The 19,630-nt window shown below is 45.3% G+C and overlaps 1 protein-coding gene across 5 annotated transcripts in view; it reads left to right on the top strand.

Moving 5' to 3' along the window:
* Positions 1-19,630, top strand: part of Utrn (utrophin) — a 494,125-nt gene that overhangs the window by 36,017 nt on the left and 438,478 nt on the right. Inside the window, exon 1 of one of the 5 annotated variants that reach the window (XM_029532899.1) lies at positions 11,182-11,201. The exons of 3 other annotated variants lie outside the window; for them this stretch is intronic. Coding sequence is in view for 1 of the 2 variants with exons in the window: in XM_029532897.1 (XP_029388757.1) it covers positions 12,053-12,125 (73 nt within the window). In the remaining variant the exon portion in view is untranslated. Of the gene's footprint in view, positions 1-11,181; positions 11,202-11,833; positions 12,126-19,630 lie in introns of those variants that run through there. One more of the 5 variants, XM_029532897.1, reaches the window with a different exon arrangement.

Raw genomic sequence — 19,630 nt, 5'->3', positions numbered from 1 at the left:
TCTCTGTGTTCTATCCTATAGATGACTGTGGGCATCCACTTCTATATTTGCCAGGCATTGGCATAGCCTCACAGAGATAGCTATATCAGTGTCCTTTCAGCAANNTCTTGCTGGCATATGCAATAGTGTCTGTGTTTGGTGGCTGATTATGGGATGGACCCCTGGGTGGGGCTTTTTCTAAGCTGTCTCAGGATTGAGCCACAGCTGTCCTCAGAGACGGCTTGTGACAAGCCTTTGCTGTTGATGAAGTGGTTGCGCATGCCTTGAATCCCAGCAGAGGCAGGCGGATTTCTGCGATTGAGGCTAGCCTAGCCTACAGAGTGAGTTACAGGACAGCCAAGGCTACACAGAGAAACCCAGTCTCAAAAAAAGGAGAGAGAGAGAGAGAGAGAGAGAGAGAGAGAGAGAGAGAGAGAGAGAGAGACCCCTATAGAATGTACTTGTTGACCAGGGAGCCTCTTTCAACTTGGGGCTTTTAATTGCTTTTCTTCTGTAGCTGTACAGATGGATGTGAGCCATCATGTGGTTGCTGGGAATTGAACTCAGAACCTCTGCTTGCTCTGGCCTCGCTCTGGCACAAAAGATTCATTTATTATTATATGTAAGTACACTGTAGCTGTCTTTAGACACACCAGAAGAGGGCGTCAGATCTCATTACGGATGGTTGTGAGCCACCATGTGGTTGCTGGGATTTGAACTCAGGACCTTTGGAAGAGCAGTCAATGCTCTCACCTGCTGAGCATCTCTCCAGCCCTTAATTCCTTTTCAGAACTCTTGGAACTGGGACTATGGGTGACATTAAGCTTGTTTTGTGACTCTATCCCTTTCCCTTAAAACAAAACAAAACAAAACCCCAAACCAGTTAAGGGGTCTGAGGGTTAGTGGCTTACCCAGCCTTGCTTTGTAAAACAGTGTGCTTGCTTTGTGAAATCAATTGCTTTAAATCAATATCCCTTTGTCTTTCAGTGGTGGGGCTTAAACCCAGAGTCTCCCATCTCCCACTTACTAGGACAGTACCTAACATTGAGCCATCCTCCTTGCATTTTTGCTTTGTGATCTAAAGTTGCTAATCTGCTTGTCGGAAACTTTAGACTGTAAGCCTGCTATGTAGAACGTCAGCTTCCGGACTTTGTAGGAGTGCAGCGGGAAAGGACCTTTGGTTGTCACTGCTGTGATCTTGTTTCCGGAATCAAAACAGGACAAGAACCAGGTCCTTGGCCCGTCTGTCCATCTTCCTCTTTTTGCCTGTGGCTGCTCCTTGTGGCCACTCCTTGAGGCCTGGCAGGGCAATCGGTCAGGGCACTGTGGTGGACTCCACAGCAGCGTGGGCAGCTATGGTGAGAATGTGGCCAAGTGGGTGACTTGCGTTTTGGGCATGGGTGTGGGTAGAAGAGAGGGCTTGGCTTGATGGAGATTGTGACACCCTCTGGGGCTGACCAACTCTATCCTCACATTTCTGTTCTCACAAGGCAATGGCCGTTCATCTTCTCACCCGCTTGGCAATGTTTTGTTTTAGAGAATATTAGGTCAGGCCATTGCCTCTCAGTAGACATTTGGACAAGGTAGCCTTGCAGGAGAGACAGTACCGTGGGCATTCTCATGTCCTTGTTCATGCCATTGTGCCAGCTGGAGGTCAGTCCTCCCTGCCTGCCACCGGAGAAAGCCATCCAGCATGGGCCAGCCTGCCCTGCATGAGTTCAGACAGTGAGGCACCAGCAGGAACCGGCCTGAAAACAAAGCGCTTGTGGATGGCACAGCCCTGGGGATCGCCCACGGTCTTAGGAACAGCTGTTGTATTGCCACTTGACAGGTGAGAACATAGCGGCCCTGTGAGCTCATGATGGTTTCAGACTGGTCCTATTGCTGGCCTAATCAGATCTTAATGGAAGAGGCAGCTAAGGTGTTTCAGGATACATTTTCCCCTTTTCCCCAGGTAGTTCTTCCTTCAGTTTTTTTTTTTTCCCCCAAGTCTGTGCAGGGGTGAGCAAAGGGTAGGGGAGGGAGAAGGGAAGGGACTGGGGAGATGGCCCACTGCATAAGTGCTCCCCATAAAAGTTGGAGTGCCTGGGTTTGGTACCCACACTCACGTCAATGCTGAGCAAGATCTCTGTGATGGCTAATTGTGGTTGTTAACTGACATACCTTGGAAGGAAGAATATTGATTACCTTGGAAGGAAGAATATTGATTGAGGATAACATCTATCAAATTGGTCTGTGTGCATGACTGTGTAGGTTGGCCTATCCATCTATCTACCTACCTACCTATCTACCTACCTACCTACCTACCTACCTACCTACCTACCTACCTACCTACCTACCTACCTATCTCTTTCCTTGAACTTCCCCCTTTCTTTAAAGATTGATTTATTTTTGTTTTATGTGTATGAGTGTTTTCTCTGCACGTATGTAAGGGCTCCACATGCATGTGTTGTCCAGAAGAGGTCAGTGGATCCCTAGTAACTGAAGTTACTGATGGTCATGATCTGCCGTGGGAACCAAACTTGGGTCTTCTGTAAGAGCCACAAGTGCTCTTAACCACTATACCATCTTCTGATTGTTAATTGGTGTATTGGGGCCCAGCCATCCCTTGGTAGGTGGGTTTAGGCAGTACAGTAAAACTAATTGATCAAGTCAGAGAAAGCAATCCTGTAGGCAGTATTCCTGTATGGTTTCTGCTGAGGTTCCTGCTTTGCCTTCTCTGGGTGATGGACTGTAAGGTGGAGTAAACCCTTTCCTCCCCAAGTGACTTCTGGACGTGATGTTTATCATAGCATCAGAAACTAAAGTATGATAACTTGTGTGCCTGTAACCCTAGCATTGGAGACTGGCAACCGGTGGGGCTTGGGAGCTAAAAATGGCAAGCCTTAGGTTCAGTGGAACACCCTACTTCAAAAGGGAAAGTAGGGAGGAATAAAGAAGACTTCTGATGTCCTTCTTTGGGCTCTGCACACGTGTGACATGGGCAAGTGTAGGCACATTCATGTGTGCAAATTACACGCAGACAAACTGACACACACACACAGACATACATGTGGTGGAGAGAGCATTCCACTGTGAGACTGTGGTTGTAGCTCAGTGAAATACAGCTCTGTCCAGCAAAGCTTTGGATTCTGTCCCCCAGGGTTAATTAAAAGAAAAAAAATGAACAAGAGGAAGAAGAGGAGAAAGAGGGGGAGGAAGAAAAAGAGGGGGAGGAAGACAAAGGAGGAAGAGGAGAAAGAGGAGGAAGAGGAAGAGGAAGAGGAAGAGGAGGAAAAGAAAGATTATTGGTTCCTCTTTAGATATACACAGTACTTGGTTGCTCTTATTATAGTTGAATCCCAGTGAACTCTGTGAGTTGGGCTATGTACCTGTGTTGAAGGAAAGTCTAGGCAATTAGAAGGGTAAACACATTAGTCTGTGGGTTTTCTTTGTTAGTGCTGTTTTCATTTACATTACTTTCCTTGAAGATTAAACACAATCCGTTAATCTTTTACTTTACGTAACATATGAGTCTAGGAGTCTTAGCCAATGTCAATGCTTCCTATGGGAAGTATCTGGAGATATATTAACTTTTAAAACTTCAGTCAGTTATTTACAGCATAAGAGCCAGGAACATGGGAACTGATTGCTTGCTAGCTAAATACCTAGACTGTGAGGAAAATTCATTTTAAGTGGAGAAAAGATTTCCTAAAAAAAAAGTCGAGGGAGGTAGGGAGTGAGGTAGGAGTTGAACCTCCCCAGACTTTTGTCTCATTCACACCTGTCGTTAATTCTGTGGGGAAGATACAGTTGTTTTTCTTTCTAGAAATTACTCAGATTTTGAGTTTTATCGCCACTCACATTCTAAATTCATCCAGAGATGGATGATTTTGAAAATGAGAGAAAAACCAACAAAAATACAGAGAAAAGAAATTAGTATCTTGTCACTAAGTTAAGGTCAAAAGGCTATCAAAACACACTCACACATATCACATATAAAACTTACGTATGTACTTTATACACACACACACACACACACATACACACACACACACACACACACACACACACACACACACACACAAGGACTCACAGTGTAGAGGACTGGGAATAAAGGTACATGCCAACCATAGCTGGCTCTTCTGAACTCTTGCCTGCTATATTTATAGATGATGTTGCCTTGTTAAACTTCCGATGCAAATTTGTCTCAACCTGTCCTCTTGTGCAGAAAAAAATAAAATGATTAGTTACAAGTTTGACACTGCCCATCAATTTTCCAAACTGTGTTTGTCAAAGTGGACCAGTTTTGCTTTAAGCTCCTGACACAAAAGATGTCCCCCCACCCCCACCCCCCAGAATCTCATAGATGGGGCAGACTAGGGCAGGGAGCCACTTCTTCAACTCTAACGAATCGAAGTGAATCTTTCTTACTGCTCTATCTTGTTTTTTGCAGCTTAAGTGAATTTCACTCTTCCCAGGGTATGACACAGGGTGTCTTTCTCCCTTACACACGCTGTCGTTGGCCTTGCATGTGCATATTGCATTTGGTCAGAGACTTTAACACCTAGGGGTTCAACTTGTGCTTCAAGTTGTTTCCTGAGACGTTTCCGTGGTCCTGGGATTTAGACAGACATTTGCAATGCTGTGGCTCATGAGCATCCTTCTGCTTCTGCTCTCTGTGATCTCCACTGTAAATAAGGAAGCCCGCCACCCTCACTTATGCAATTTTATATTCCATGACATTTGTCGGATACATTGTGTATAGCCATCCCAAGGTTTCTTTAAAGTAAAAATGTAAGATTCTGAGTTTGATTCCAAACACCCACAGAAAAAGCCAGGGTGGTGTGCACACTCGTAATCCTAACTCTGAGGGTGACAGGTGCCTAGTCAGGCCCCCAAGTTCCAGTGGCAGATCCTGTCTCAGAAACCAAGATGGATGGCTTCTAAGCCTGCGAACCTCCAGGTAACGCTGCTCTATGGTCCCGTCTCAGTTGTTGGAGTGCTGCGACTACAGATGTGTGCCCTGCATCTGGCTTGTTCACACACGATTTCGTGATCAGGCTTAGGCTGTCAGGCCTGTGTGGTTAGTGCTTTTCTACCTGAACTGTGCGCCACCGCTTCTGTCTGTTCTTTACATTAACTTTTACTTTCTGTAGGCTGTTGTTGATGGGCAACAATGGGGCATCTTTAAGAGTTGGACTTAAATTTCAGACCAGAATGTTCTAAATAACAATAATCATAGATACAGCAACTAGTTCTTATTATCGGTTGTATTATTAATTATAATAAGTTATTTTGTATGTGAGTCAGAAGGTGCCTGAGCATCAGACGTCTACACTGTAGTGTTCTTATGAAATTTCATGCTCTAGCAGGTGAGGAGACAAGAGGGAGAGGAAGAGGGGGGGGGCTCACTCTGTAGCCAGGACAGTTGCTGCTAAGTAGGATTAGGGAGGGAAATACTAATCAAGAAATTAGTGCCTGCCAGTACCGTCCAGTCCTGCCAGTCTCAATGTGGTAGAAGTGACTTGCAGGCGGTTGCTATTGAATCAGTGCATGCATCATTGAATGCTGGGACCATTTACCTGACCTGGCGTTCCTGAGTCTATCAAGTACTTTCCCAACCCCCTCTGCTTCATTGGCGCCTTACTTACTGGATTTGTTGTGTATAGAAAAGTGCCTTTGACACTAATGGAGACGGGCCTGTGGAAGATTCGGACTGAGTCTAGTGGGCTGGCTCTGGCAAAGGCTGGAGGGCGCAGCTGCCTGGAAGCAGCTGATCGTTTTCATTGCTTCTGGCTCATCTCATTAAACATGCTTGCACATGCTTCAGTGTTTGTTTAATGTTTACCCTAGTTGTGGTTCAGCTCCCCAAGGCCCTCGAAGGGCTATATACCAAAAGGGCCATTGTCAGCCTGTGGAACCGTTAGATAATGGAGATTTTAGGGGTGAGCCCCACAGGAAGGAAGCTTTTAGGTCTTTGAAGGTGGTGCTGGGATTCCTTCCTCTCTGATTTTTGCTTCCTGGGCACCGTGGCACCGTGAGCAGCGTTGGTGTTCCCTGTGAGCTGTGTTGTGGTGCCCTACCTCACCATCCATAGGCCCCCAAAGGATGTGAACCAGTAGGCTAAGAATGGAAACCTAAAACAAGGGGCCCAGGTAGATCTTCCTTCCTTTAAATGATTGTTGTGATTTTGTTACAGCCAGAGACAGCAACTTGGGAAGTTTCCACTCTCTGGTAGCCACAGCATCTCAGGGTTTGTGGTGGAACGCTAGTATCCAGCTTCAAAGTTCTTTCTGGTCACAAAAGTTGGCCTTGAAGAAATAATTTTTCCTTTAAAGTGTCTAAGAAACATTTCATGTCTAAGACAGGAAATAACTACTGCTTGCAAAAATCATAAACATGCTGTTGTCTGGGATAGGGGCATCACACACTGCCAAGCACTGGGGTTATAGAACTGGCTTTGGTTGCTTTTCTATTATTATTATTTGTACTGGCTAGTTTTGTGTCAACTTGACACAGCTGGAGTTATCACAGAGAAAGGAGCTTCAGTTGAGGAAATGCCTACATGGGATCCAGCTGTGGGGCATTTTCTCAATTAGTGATCAAGGGGGAAGGGCCCCTTGTGGGTGGGGCCATCTCTGGGCTGGTAGTCTTGGGTTCTATAAGAGAGCAAGCTGAGCAAGCCAGTAAAGAACATCCCTCCATGGCCTCTGCATCAGCTCCTGCTTNCTGACCTGNTTGAGTTCCAGTCCTGCATCCTTTGGTGATCAACAGCAGTATGGAAATGTAAGCCAAATAAACCCTTCCCTCCCCAACTTGCTTCTTGGTCATGATGTTTGTGCAGGAATAGAAACCCTAACTAAGACATTATTATTATTATTTATTATTATTATTTTCAGAACAGTTACAGATTATTTAGTAAGTATATAGTAAGTACATATTTAGTAAGTATTTGAGTTTCTTGGCTTACATTTCTAGAGATCAATTGTATTACCATTTTAATAAAACTTTAAAGCAATTTAAGGTTTTATGCACATAAGGTACTGAGGTACTAAAATAACAGCAGTGATTTGGCCGTATTGAAGAACAGTGACTAAAGTCAAGCCTCACATTCGAAAATAGAGGAAAGACCATTTCATGTTGTAACTAGAATTTCTTTCTCTTTCTCTGTGGAATCATTTTGTAAATATTGCAATCAAATTTCCAATTGACTGTCACCATGTGGAAAACAGCAGTTAACAGCTGATGTCATTCATAGTATTGTCTAGTGTGGTGTAGTCTCATCACTTAGGATGCTGAGGCAGTAGGATTACCAGTAAGAGTGAGGTCAGTCTGGGGTACAGAGTGAAGCCATGTGCCAAACAAACAAACAAACAAACACAAAACAACTATAAAAAATCCAAAACAAACAGAAAAAAAGGAAAGATGAAAGGTCCATCCTTTGACCTCTAGGGTCATAAAGAAAAGGCAAAAGGTCTATCCTTCGACTCTGGGGTCACGGGAACTATTCCTTTCTTGGCCACTGTCATCAAATACAACTCAAGTCCAGGCGTGTGGAGATGAGACTATTTTAGGTCATTCCAAAGTGTAAACCGAAGAAAGCAAAACTTAGAGTCATTTATTTATTACTCATTTTGTTTTTCTTGTATATTCATGTGTGTGAGTGAGCGTGTGTGTACGTGTGCACACATGCAGTATGTACACTTGCCTGTAAAGGCCTGAGGTTGACAATGGATGTTCTTCCTGAATTGTTTTCCACCTTATTTTGTGTGTGTGTGTGTGTGTGTGTGTGTGTGTGTGTGTATGCGTGCATATACTTGCCTATATGTCCAACATACCAATACAGCACCATGGAGTCCAGAAGAGAACTTCCGTCCTCTAGAAATGGAGTTATGAAGGCTGGAACTTGGACAGACTTGCTGCTAGCTTGGGTTTTAGTCCTATTTGGCTAAATTTGGTTTGGAGAGATGGCCCCTTGGGTAAAAGTGCTTGCCTTGCAAACATGAGCACCAGAGTTCAAATCCCCGGTACTCACGTGAAAAGCCAGGCATGGATGCTCTTGTCCTACCAATGAGAAATGGAGATGGGCAGATCCTGAGAGCTCCCTGGCACGCTAGGTTAGCCAAGCATTTAGAAACTCTGTCTCAAGAGAACACGGTAAAGAGAGTAATAAAGATAAATACTGATGTCCTGCTCTGGCCTCTGCACGCTTGTATGTGGGCACTTGCACCCGTAACACATTCATGTGTGTGCATTGTACATATCACACACACACACACACACACACACACACACACACACACACAATTTAAAAACACACTTTATGGGCTGGTGAGATGGCTCAGTGGGTAAGAGCACCCGACTGTTCTTCTGAAGGTCCGGAGTTCAAATCCCAGCAACCACATGGTGGCTCATAACCATCCCTAACAAGATCTGATGCCCTCTTCTGGAGTGTCTGGAGACAACTACAGTGTACTTACATATAATAAATAAATGAATCTTAAAAAAAACCCACTTTATGTGTTTATCTTTATGTTAGAATTGAGAAATACAAAATGAGAGTTTTACTTAAGAAATAATTTATTGAGAAACTATATTGGGAGTATAGGAAATACAACATAATTCCACTTTTTTTTGGCAGTCACCTACAGCTCTGTGAACAATACAGTTCCATCAATGTTTTTTCCTATAGTGTCTTTTACTAATAGCAGTATATGACTATGATTGCCCTAATATTTTTATATTCCTTCTATGAGGCCTGATAGACTCCATGGCTTTCAAAATCACATTCCTGGTCCCGCTATACATATGGGTTTTTTTGAGGCAAGTTTCTCTTCTCACATGGCCCTCACATATTGCTTTTTTGTATTGCTAGTGATGGTAGAATGTTTTCCTATTAGGTATTTCACTTGTGGTATTCAGTCTCCTAGTAATCCTACATAACTGTAGGGCCTGAGAATTTTGAAATAGTCCCTTTCCAGCATCTTCTGTTTTACACACCATGTTGACAATTCCTCTCCTAGGTCAGATACAACTGTGGGTGAATGTGTTGGCTCAGACCCCCATAACATGTAGAGATTAAGATGATTGAAGGGACCGCTAGTCTCTCTCCTCTGCTATGTCGTATCATCACAGAACACTGTAACATTTTAGAGATATAAGATACTCGGATGGATATACTAGTCTCTTCACTTTGTCACTGGGGTATGTCTGTTCAGGAGGAAGGTCTGATTTTCCTAAGATTAAATTGTTCTATATAGATAGTTAAAACCCCAGTCTCTCCATTCTGTCTGGGTCTCTAGTCACCTGGACCTCAAAAACTCTTGTTTTTAAGTCCCTCACATCTCACCTGCTGTAGACAGTGGTCTGGTGGGTTTGTGCCAGAAAACGGGAGCCTTCATCAGTTTATACGTCCTCAGATGAGCATGCTGGGGTGTTTGCATTTTTCAGAGGACTTTAGGTTCTGTCTGTAGTGTGAGGCTTGAGGTGGAGTTGTGAATATTAGGAAGGAGTGAGACACCTGTAGCAGGCTGACTGACTACACTACCCTTGGAGTTTAAGCATCAGAGATACAAGGATACTGGGTGAGGAAAAAGAGGGGGAAGGATGCAGGGGTGGTTTCCCTCCTGAGTAGAACTGGCTAGAACCTGTGTTAACTCTGTGTTACAAAAGTGTGGCAGTGAGCACTCATTTAGAACAGCCTAGATTATGCATCCAGGGTCCATTGGTCACCAAGGACACATGGCAGAATTTGATTTGGGGGTGTTCTGGGAACCTTTCCCGTGTGTGAGCCCACAACCTGGATGGTGTCCCATGGTTCTCAGACTCCACCTAGGACTCTGCATTCACACTGAAACTCTTTCTCGTCGTTCTCGTCGGTGTTCTCTAGACATTGTTCACAGGCTGACTAAAGCAGCCCCTGGTCAGGTGCCGCTGACACCTCTGCTGTTCCTGGCCGACTTGTGCTGATGCTCACTGAGTTGTACAGCTAATAAGGAAGGGCAGCTCTCCATTGGCAAAGCTGAGGCAGAGAATGCCTTGGGGAGCGAGAGGAGCAGATTATGTGTATGTATGCCTGGTAACCCACTCTAAACCCAGGTCGTCAAGGCTCAGTAGGGAATCGTTCTTAGGAAAATCTCTTTGCTTTTTAGAGTGAGTGAAAATATGGTCAGCCTACTGGAAACAAAGTGCAGACATTTCTTGGTGCATCCAGTGTGTGTTGTTCATGATGCTGGTTAGGGTATTTAGATTTTTCTTTTGTCTTTCCTCTAAGCCTTTTCTTTCCCTTTGGACCATTTTAGCATTTGGGTGAAGCCAGATAAATGAGTTTAAATGCACAAGATGAAATTCATATGCTGTAAAAGAAGCCAATTATATTGACACATATTTACCAAAATACTTAAAAAGGCAGAGCTAAGTGATATTTGTGCCTGGCTAGTGCCTTGAACAGCACACTCTAATGGCTCTTATCGCAATGGTTTCCTGAACCAAATGGTATTTTTTTCAAAGTACTTGATCTAGCTGTAAGGTAATGTGAAAATGTGGAGTTGTTTTTAAAACATATGTGTGTGTGTATGTGTGTGTGTGTGTGTGTGTGTGTGTGTGTGTGTGTATGTGTGTGTGTATGTGTGTGTGTGTACGACTTACAGGAGTTGGTTTTCTCCTTCCATTATGTGGGCTCTAGGAATCTAGCTGAGGTTTTATTAGCTGTGATGGTAAGCATCTTACCTACTGAGATGCCTCCCAGCTCTGTGTATGGTTTCTCTTGGTGATTTCTGCAAAGACTGTAGTGTGTTTTATGACCTAACATCCCAATGGAAGGGGATACAGATTCCTGTTAGAAGTCAGTGGGAATACCACTTTCTTTCTCCTGTCTGAATTCATGGGCTTCCTCCCAGGTAATGAATAAATAACCCGGGATAAAGATGATAATATTAAGTGCACACCGGTTTGCTCAGAGCCTGGCAATAGCAGCTGAGTATTTCAGAAAACCTTGATAGCAGAGGTGACTGTTTGACATGGAGTTGACTGTTCTGTGACTGTCCCCTACTGCACACTCTGTACCAGGCATGAGCAACAGACTTCCACCATCATGGTGTCTGGACTCTTGGATGTGCCCAGTAGTCGGAAAAAAAACCCTGATATCACAGTATACAGATAGTCGCTTAGCTGCCCAGTTGATACATATTCTGCAGTGTTCTGAGGGCGAATCACGAGGCGGCTGAGATAGGCTGTGGAAGGTAAGGAAGACCTCCTTAAAAGAATCATCAGATCCAGTACTTCGTGCGTGCCAGGTTTGTGCAGAGCCAGCACAAAAGCAGCAATTGTGGGCAAAGTATGCTCAGGGCTGTGTGCTGAGGTAGGTCAGGCTGTGCACTTGGTATTTTATTCAAGAGTATTTGTCATCCTGATGGGACAGGAGTCCTTTACTTTTCAGTCAGAGAGTAGGTATTATTTAGTACTTTCTCGGATAGATCCCTAAAAGCTTTAGGGATTCATATGGATTATCAGGGGCTAAACATTTAATTGCAAAACCGAGAGAGACACCAGATTGCAAAATTTGTAAGAAACTCTCTTGCGAGAGTTAGAAACTGGGAGAAAAGTATTTGCTGGTCTGAAGTGCCTTAATATCTTTGCTCAGTCAGTCTTGCCTTTGGCTTGAATGTAGAGGGAAACCTGAGGTGGCTGGAGAGTAGAGGTACGGGGGTGGGGGTGGGGGTGGGGGTGGGGGTGGGGCGGGGTGTTTGCTGAACCATTAGCCCTGTGGTGTTTGTAGAAATGCGTGCTTTGCTGGCCTAGGCAGATAAGGGCTGTCACAAGTCTGGGTTTTTAAGGCGACAGGCTCAATGCCTGGCAGAGGCTCTGAGGTACACACCAGGATTGGGCTCTGCTCAGAGGCAAGAATGTAACCAATCTGGTCTGGGCAGTTGGGGAGGGAACTCATCTCTCCTCACTCCCATATACTTTGGCCCTGTTTTTCAATTTGACTGCATCAAAGCCAGGTCTCCCTCCAGCCGAGGGGGACTTGCGTCTTCGTGACTCCACAGAGCATGTACTGCCGGCTTGGGAATTGAAACCACATTTGGAGGGCATGCTGAGCCAGGGAGAAATGGAAGAGACATCTGTGGCCACAGATGGAGCCAGCAGAGAGGAGTCTCAGGCAGGTAAAGGAGACTCGCCCGGAATGGTGTGGTTACTTGGATATTTTTGTTCATAGGAAGTAAACGGAGACACTGTTCGGTCAGACAAAAATTGGTATGACAGATTCTAAATGATTTTGGTTTTTGGACGACCAGACAGAGTATTTCAAACAAAGTTCCTGTAGTTTTATTTTGAAATGTGTCCGTTTTAAAGGAAAGATTTGACGCTGTCACTTATTAAAAGACATCTTGGAACCACAATTCACTCTGTTGACCAGACTTCTTGTCCTTCTGGTCTGCCCCTTACTGCCTATCTGTTGAATGTGTGGAGGGATTAGCCTCAGCGGCTAATCTAGATGGAAGGTTTGCCTAGAAATGTCTGTTCTATGAGAATCATGTTTGGGTAAGAATCTTGCTAGCTCCTCCCAACCCCCAAATCTTGAGTGGGTAAAGGGGATTAACGGTGGCACCAAGTCTCCAACAAGGGCGTCTTGAATAAACACCCACCCCTTTATCCTCTTAGCCTGTCTATTTCTTCCTGGTTTGTTTTCTTAGTAACTTGCGGTTTGTTTAATCTCTGCTGGTGCTAAATTTTGTGATGGGCTTCTTGAAAACATAAATACTGAGAGATCCCGGCTTACAAGCTTGGAACTGCAGCCCTATGTGTGGGTGCTGTGCCTTAAGAGGCAGTTTCTTGAAGTTGGGGGCAGCAGTCACGTGGGACACAGATTAGAACTCTCCTGCCTCGGGGAAGATCAGGGAATGAATGTTTCCCAAAGAGTGGATTTTTGAGATGCCAGAGAAAAGTCTAGATGAATACTAGGCCTATGGGACCATATGGGTGAGGACACATCTTCGGTGAAGTGTGTGTGACCCAGAATCACGTGGTGAGGTGATGGTTTCCAGTCTGCGTTGTGCCTGTTCTCTCTGCCTACTGCTCCATCCAGCTACATGGGCGGGCCTTTGGCTCCATGGTTAGTGCCCTCCGTGGTCTCTCTCCTGCCTGGTAAGCTGGTTCTTAGCCCTTGGCTGGCTCCCTCTCCATCTCTGTCCTGACTCCCTTCCAGGGTGGACTCTGCCCTGTAAATCCTCTGCCTTGTGCCTGTTTGCTTCAGGGCATCTGCCACAGTTGCTACTCCTGCTGTTTACTCCAGGCTTCTTGGCCTTCCCGGTCTTGTTCTCCGCGCTTTGGAACGTGTCTGTTCTTAGGATGACAGATCCTGGGTATAAAGGAGTGAAAGTGAAGAGATGTCACTCCAGAAGCAAAAGCACTCTTTACTCATTGAAATTTGAGGCCGTTCTGATGTAGATACCAAGGATTTTCACTACGATCTTATTCAGGACCTTTGGGTGTGACCTCAGTGGGGTTATTCCAAGGGAACTATTTGAAAAAGTTAAGTATTAAAAAAAAAATCCAAAAATGCAAAGAACAGAGAAATACTCTTTGGAGTAATTGTTATAAACAGAGGGGAAATTAACAGTTTCAAAGTAAATGACATGGCAAGATTCTTTAGATACAATCATACTTTATAATATTTTATAGTTGTTTCCCATATATTATTTAGTTTCCTGACATGGCCTGGTGGTGTTGCTGAATTATTCTTGTCCATGCTCCAACGACTGTATTCATATCCGGACACTGTATTCCTATAATTAATATTATTATAATTTAATCCAATTAAACCCCTTAAATTGCATAATTAGTAGTGATGTTCTCACGCTGATAGCATTTGTTTATCCCAGTAACAGACATTCGAGGGGTCAACACCATCATAACTTTTTTCCACTCCTTCTTTTAGATTTTGTTGTTATTTTTTTCTTTGTATTTGTTTTTTGAGAACAGGATTTTCTGTATAGCCCAGTCAATTTTCACTGAACTCACAGGGTGGCCTCCCTCTGTGAACTTTCCGCCCCCTCACATCCCAAGTACTGGGACTGCAGACCTGCCCTACTTCAACAGTTTCTCTGACAGCTTTTCGATCTCACCAAATAGCTTCGTTTCTGGGAACTAGAAGTAGATGGCTTAATGACTGTGACTTGTCACTGTCTTCTAACTGATGACGGTTGCCCTACACTGTTAGCCCAAGGGATGGCAAGCTCTGGGGAGGCTGTGTTCCCAGTCACGTCTCTTGCCCTTGGTCTCTGCTTCCCAATTTTTTTTTTTTCTCTTTTTTTGGGAGAATGGAAAAACAAACAAAAAAAGCAACCCAGAAACTTAAAATGTTTTTATTCATTGTTTGAGAATTTCATTCAATCTATTTTCATCTTATTCCTCATCCTGACCCCTCTAAGATTCGTTCGCCCCGTGTCCCAACTCCCTCCTGCTCATGTCCTTTAAAAACCGCAGTTATGTCCTACCTTGGGGGTGAGCTTTGGCTCTCTTGATTGTGGAGAGCGTTTTCTGCTCACCTCTTGCTTCACTCCCGTTCACTCTCACTCACTAGGAAGCTATGGAGTGCTTACCCAGCATGCGCCAGCGGCTAGCCCTTAAAGATGGTGTACGACGGATGACTAGTGTCTTGGCTATTTTACGGTCAAGTGTGTTTCAGGTGGCTACACGGGAGAAGTTAAACTGTGGTCTGTTTGGTGTGGCTGGAGGAGGGTGGCGTTTTCCACTTCTGACATCATTGCCTAATGTCAGGTTTCTGGGCTTGGCTCTTTGCCCTGCCGAGGTGAAAGGCGCTCGGAGACTTCATATTTCCCCAGAGGCACGCACCTGTTGCTGACTCCTCTTGAATATGAAACCCACAGCCTAGAGTCACTTTCTTTGGCTTCTCTTTCCTCTCTGCTCTTTCCGGTGCCATCACGGGGTGGGGATGGGGGTGGGGGTGGAGTTGCGGGTGTCAGAGAGTGACTTGGAGAAGATCCAGCCAACATCACAGGTTGTATTCAGGGATACATGCGACTTTCATGCATTCAGGGATAGTAAGGCTGCCCATCATTGTCCTTCTGTCACCGACAGTCCACAGCAAGTGTTTGTGCTGGAGGTGAGGGGTGGAACTGGCTCTGGCAGCTGCCGCCACCTGACACCTGGACTCGTAGTGCTTTGAGGAACGTCTGTTTCCTCTTGGCATCAAATGGTTTTTGGCTGTGGCCGTGAGTGAGGAAAGGAAGTATTGTATAGTATCATTTACTTTCATAAAAATAGCTTTGGACTCTCCGGGCTTCCTGTGAGTCCAGTCAATACCTTTGGAGCCAGGGAGCTGCCTTCGAGGGCACACGATCCGGCAGAACGAGGCAATACCGGGCTGGGCCACAAAGGAAGTAAAGAACACTTAAGTTTGCTGTTCTCCTTGCTGTCATAAAAGCTTACAGACCTCATCTTTCAAGTGAGAGTTAGAGTCCTGACACAGCGTAACCTGTAAGAGCGTAACATGGCACCAGTGGCAGTCAGTGTCAATGAACAGTGAAGGCCAGCCATCTCTCAAACTGGGCACCACCTGACTTATATGCCAAGGACTGAGCGGGAGCATTCATTGCTGTAGCTTGCCATTGGCTTGGCATCCAGCTGGACGTTATCTAAGCCCAATATTCTTAATTTCAGAATCAACTTTGTTATACTTACTGTATTTATACTTTGTTGGCCAGACAGCCTTACTCACAGATATTCCCCAGGGGAGAAGGCTTTTCTGGCGAAGGGTACAGACTGGCAAGCTTGGGCATGGCTCGCTTGCTGGAGGGGCTGCCCTGGGCCTGCAGGCCGTTCTCTTGTTTCTTCTTTGACTCTCTTGTGTTTTCTCCGTACCAACCCTGCCCTCTGAGCTCCTTTCTCTATGCCGCCGCCTCTCTTCATGCTGATGAACACTCTCATCACAGGCCAGCTCTGTGCTTCTCCCTTTAGCGGAGCTCGATACAACCTATTTTTTCTCAGCCACTGCCTTTCCGTGTTCCTTTTGCAGCCTCTGGCCAGTCAGTCCTAGGACTGGAGCTGCTCCTTGGAGTAGGGACACAGCAGGTGCCAGGAAACCTGTGGCCTGCAGACTGAGTCCCTTGGCTGGCCCGGGAACCGGGTCTTTCAGGGCTATGGAGCACGGAAGAGAGCAATCCTCTTTTCCCCTCCAAACCTACTGGTCATATGAGCAACCCACGTTCCCTGGATACTGGGAAGTTGTTGCTGGGTGTCCTGATTTGGAGATACTGGATCGAGAACTAACACTTGTCCTTTCTGTCCCTCATTTGGACACTTTCTTGTGACTCTCCCACATTATGTTAGAAACTGCAAGGGCACGGTCTGGGACAATAGTTAGTCAGTAAAGTGCTTGCCAGGGTGGGGTCTTGAATTTAATTACCGGAAGTTATTTGAAAAAAAAAATCTGAGTGTGCTAACACACATTTGTAATCTCAGGGCTGAGGAGGCAGAGATGGCAGGATCCCTGGGCTTCCTGGCCAGCTAGCTTAGATGAATTCCAGCAAGGGCCCTTTCTCACAAAAACAAGGTGGGCAGTGATCTGGGAAGACACTTGAGGTTGACCTCTGGGCTCTATGCACCTGTACCCATGAAAACACACACACACACACACACACACACACACACACACATGCACGCATACACGCACACACACATAGACAAACAGACACATAGACAACACACAAGACACACATGCACACATATACAGAGAGGCAGACAAATCAGACAGACACACACATACAGAGACAGACACACATGGACACACACACACAGACATATATAGGCAGACACACACACTATCATGTATACAGACAGACACAGAGACACAGACAGACAGACAGAGACATACAGAGACATATAGGCAGACACACACACTATCATGTATACAGACAGACAGACACAGATAGACAAACACACAGACACATACAGAGACATATAGGCAGACAAACATTCACATACACAGGCAGACAGACACAGAGACGCAGACAGACAGGTGTACACACACACACACACACACACACACACACACACACACACACACACTACCAGATGGCAAATGCCTCTCATTCCTTTCCCAGGGATAACCCTGTCTAGTTATTACCTGCGTTTTTTTTTTTTTTTTTTTTTTTCACTTTCCCCTCCGTTCTGGACCGAACTGTCATAAATAGATGCTTATCTCATTCTCAGTGGAGAGAGATGATGACACACAAGAGTCCGAATGGGTGGCGTGTCCATGTTTGGACGAGGCCGTCTCTGAGTTAGCAGCTGCAGGCTGGTTCTTCAGATGACTCACACGTGTTAATCCCCGTATCTTCTGAAAAGAGAGCACCCTCAGATTTGCGTGAGGACATTTGCTCGGGAAAGAAACTGCCCTGTGGCCAGGGTTGACATGCAGACAACTGTGCCTGGTGGACTGGAGTGGATGGTGCCCATGGAAGCTGGTTTGTAAACAGGGATAGAGTTGCCTTCTGGACGGGGCAGCTGATAGGGCTGGGCCTTTGAGGCCCACTTCAGTATTTTCACAGGCAATGTGAGCTAGTGCCAGTAGTTAGGAACTGGGGAAATTAGTACGTTTAGCTGCAGAGAGTCCGTGGGGAGACGGGCAGTGGCAGGTGACAGTGGGGTAGTGTTCTGAGCAACTCTATCTGAACCCATAGGCGGGCGGGCACCATTTGGTCAGGTTTCCCGTTGGGTTTTAGTATCAAGGATAATAAAAGAAAAACTCTTGGAGCTCTTCTTCACACCTTGCCATAAAGCTCGAGCATTCTAGAACTCTCTAGAAACTGGTCAGGTTTTTCCTCACAATCCCAACACACGTAGGTAGGAAAAGCCACTTACGGTCCCTCGCTCTACAATATGCAGGTTGCTTGCAGATGTCTAAAAGACAGAACATGCACCTTCAGGTACGCTGGCGCATGCCGATAATCTCGGCACTTCAGAGGTCAAGGCAGGAGGATTGCCACGTTTGCCTATTGCGTAGTCTCCAGGGTCTTAGAAAACCCACGCCAGGGTTGGAGGAATGATGGCTCAGCACTCCAGAGCATGTTATGTACTTTCAGAGGACTTGGGTTTGGCTCCCAGCACCCCTGTTGAACAGCTCACAACTGCCTGTCACTCAGCTCGACTGGGATCTGACAGCTCTGGTCTCTGTGGGGATCTTACTCACATACATATAACCCTCTATCTACATACCCAATTGAAAACAACAACAACAACAGCAACAACTACAACAACAAATCTTTGAAAAAAAAACCCACTAAATTAAATCAAACAAAAATAAAGAACAAAACAAAACATGTAGTTGATTCAGAAAATCATGTGTCCTTTTATTTTTTTAAAAATAGTATTTCTAAAGTCAGGCGGTGGTGGCACACACAAAGAGGCAGGCGGGTCTCTAGTTCGAGGCCAGCCTGATCTACAGAGTGAGTTCCAGGTCAGCCACAGCTACACAGAGAAACCCTGTCTTGAAAAACCAAACCAAACCAAACCAAACCAAACCAAATAGTGTTTCTACTTTCCTCTTTGTCTTTCAGTGTTTTGTGTATCCCCCCCACCCCCTGTCTTGGTAAGTAACTGTCCTTCCTTCTATGAATTGCCCAGGCAATGGCCTTCCTTCTGGCCATCAGGGTAAGTGCTGATAGTGGGAGTGGCTATCTGAAGGACTCCTGCTCTAAGCAGTTGACTGTGATGGTTTCTCCAAAGTCCCTGACAGGCCCATCTTGCTGCTGCTAAGCGCTTGCCTCACCAGGCATCCTGGAGTGTTGTTCTGTTCTGCCACAGAGCCCTGTGAGCTACTACTTGCTTGGTGAAAACACTTGCCACTTACACCAGGAAGCAACTCGGCCTTGTGACTTGGCTTGCTTCCTACTCTGATGTGTGCACCCTGCCTCGACAGGGGAGCCTCATTGGCTTACAACCCCAGCTTGTCCCCAGGGTTCCAAAGCTATGATTCCTGCTTTCCCCTCCTCACTGGGAGCTGTGATGTGTTGGTTGTGTTTCTCCTCTGTATACCTCCATAACGCTTTCCTGATTGTGAGGAAAGTGGTCATTTTAACCTCAAGCTTGACTCCCAGGAATTCCCTTTCGCTTCCTTATTCCAAGTTACCGCACCCCGTAGCAAATACAAGTAATTCTTCAAGCACAGGGCAGGGCAGGGTGGGGCGGGGCGGGGCGAGGCATATTTCCTAGCCTCTGTGCAGTTGGGGATAATTTCTTACCTTTCCATGTGTGGTGTAGATTTGACTCTCTGTACCTTGGTTTTTATGAATGGTAATGTCCTTCAGTTCCATTGTATACTAATATGGTAGTAAAGGCACGACTTTAGATTTTATTTATATCTTTGTTACTTTGGGAAAATAGTCTGATGTGGAATTACTCCACCCATGAAATACCATCCTTGGCTTTGCTTTTTTTGGGTTTGCTTATTTTTACAAGAGTTTTTTTCCTGGCGTTGACTTTTTGTAGTTGAATCATATCGGCAATAATATGAACATTCTCAACATATGTGGTCAGCATCGTGTGAAGAGTTCTTTTTCACCCTAACATAGGGTTTTTGCTAATGATCTTTATTTATTTTTCTTTAAAGATTTATTTATTTATTATATGTAAGTACATTGTAGCT

The sequence above is a fragment of the Mus pahari genome, chromosome 21, assembly GCF_900095145.1.
Source record: "Mus pahari chromosome 21, PAHARI_EIJ_v1.1, whole genome shotgun sequence".
NCBI lineage: Eukaryota > Metazoa > Chordata > Mammalia > Rodentia > Muridae > Mus > Mus pahari.
The sequence above is the reverse complement of the archived record's forward strand: the minus strand, read 5'-3'. Positions and strand labels throughout refer to the sequence as shown.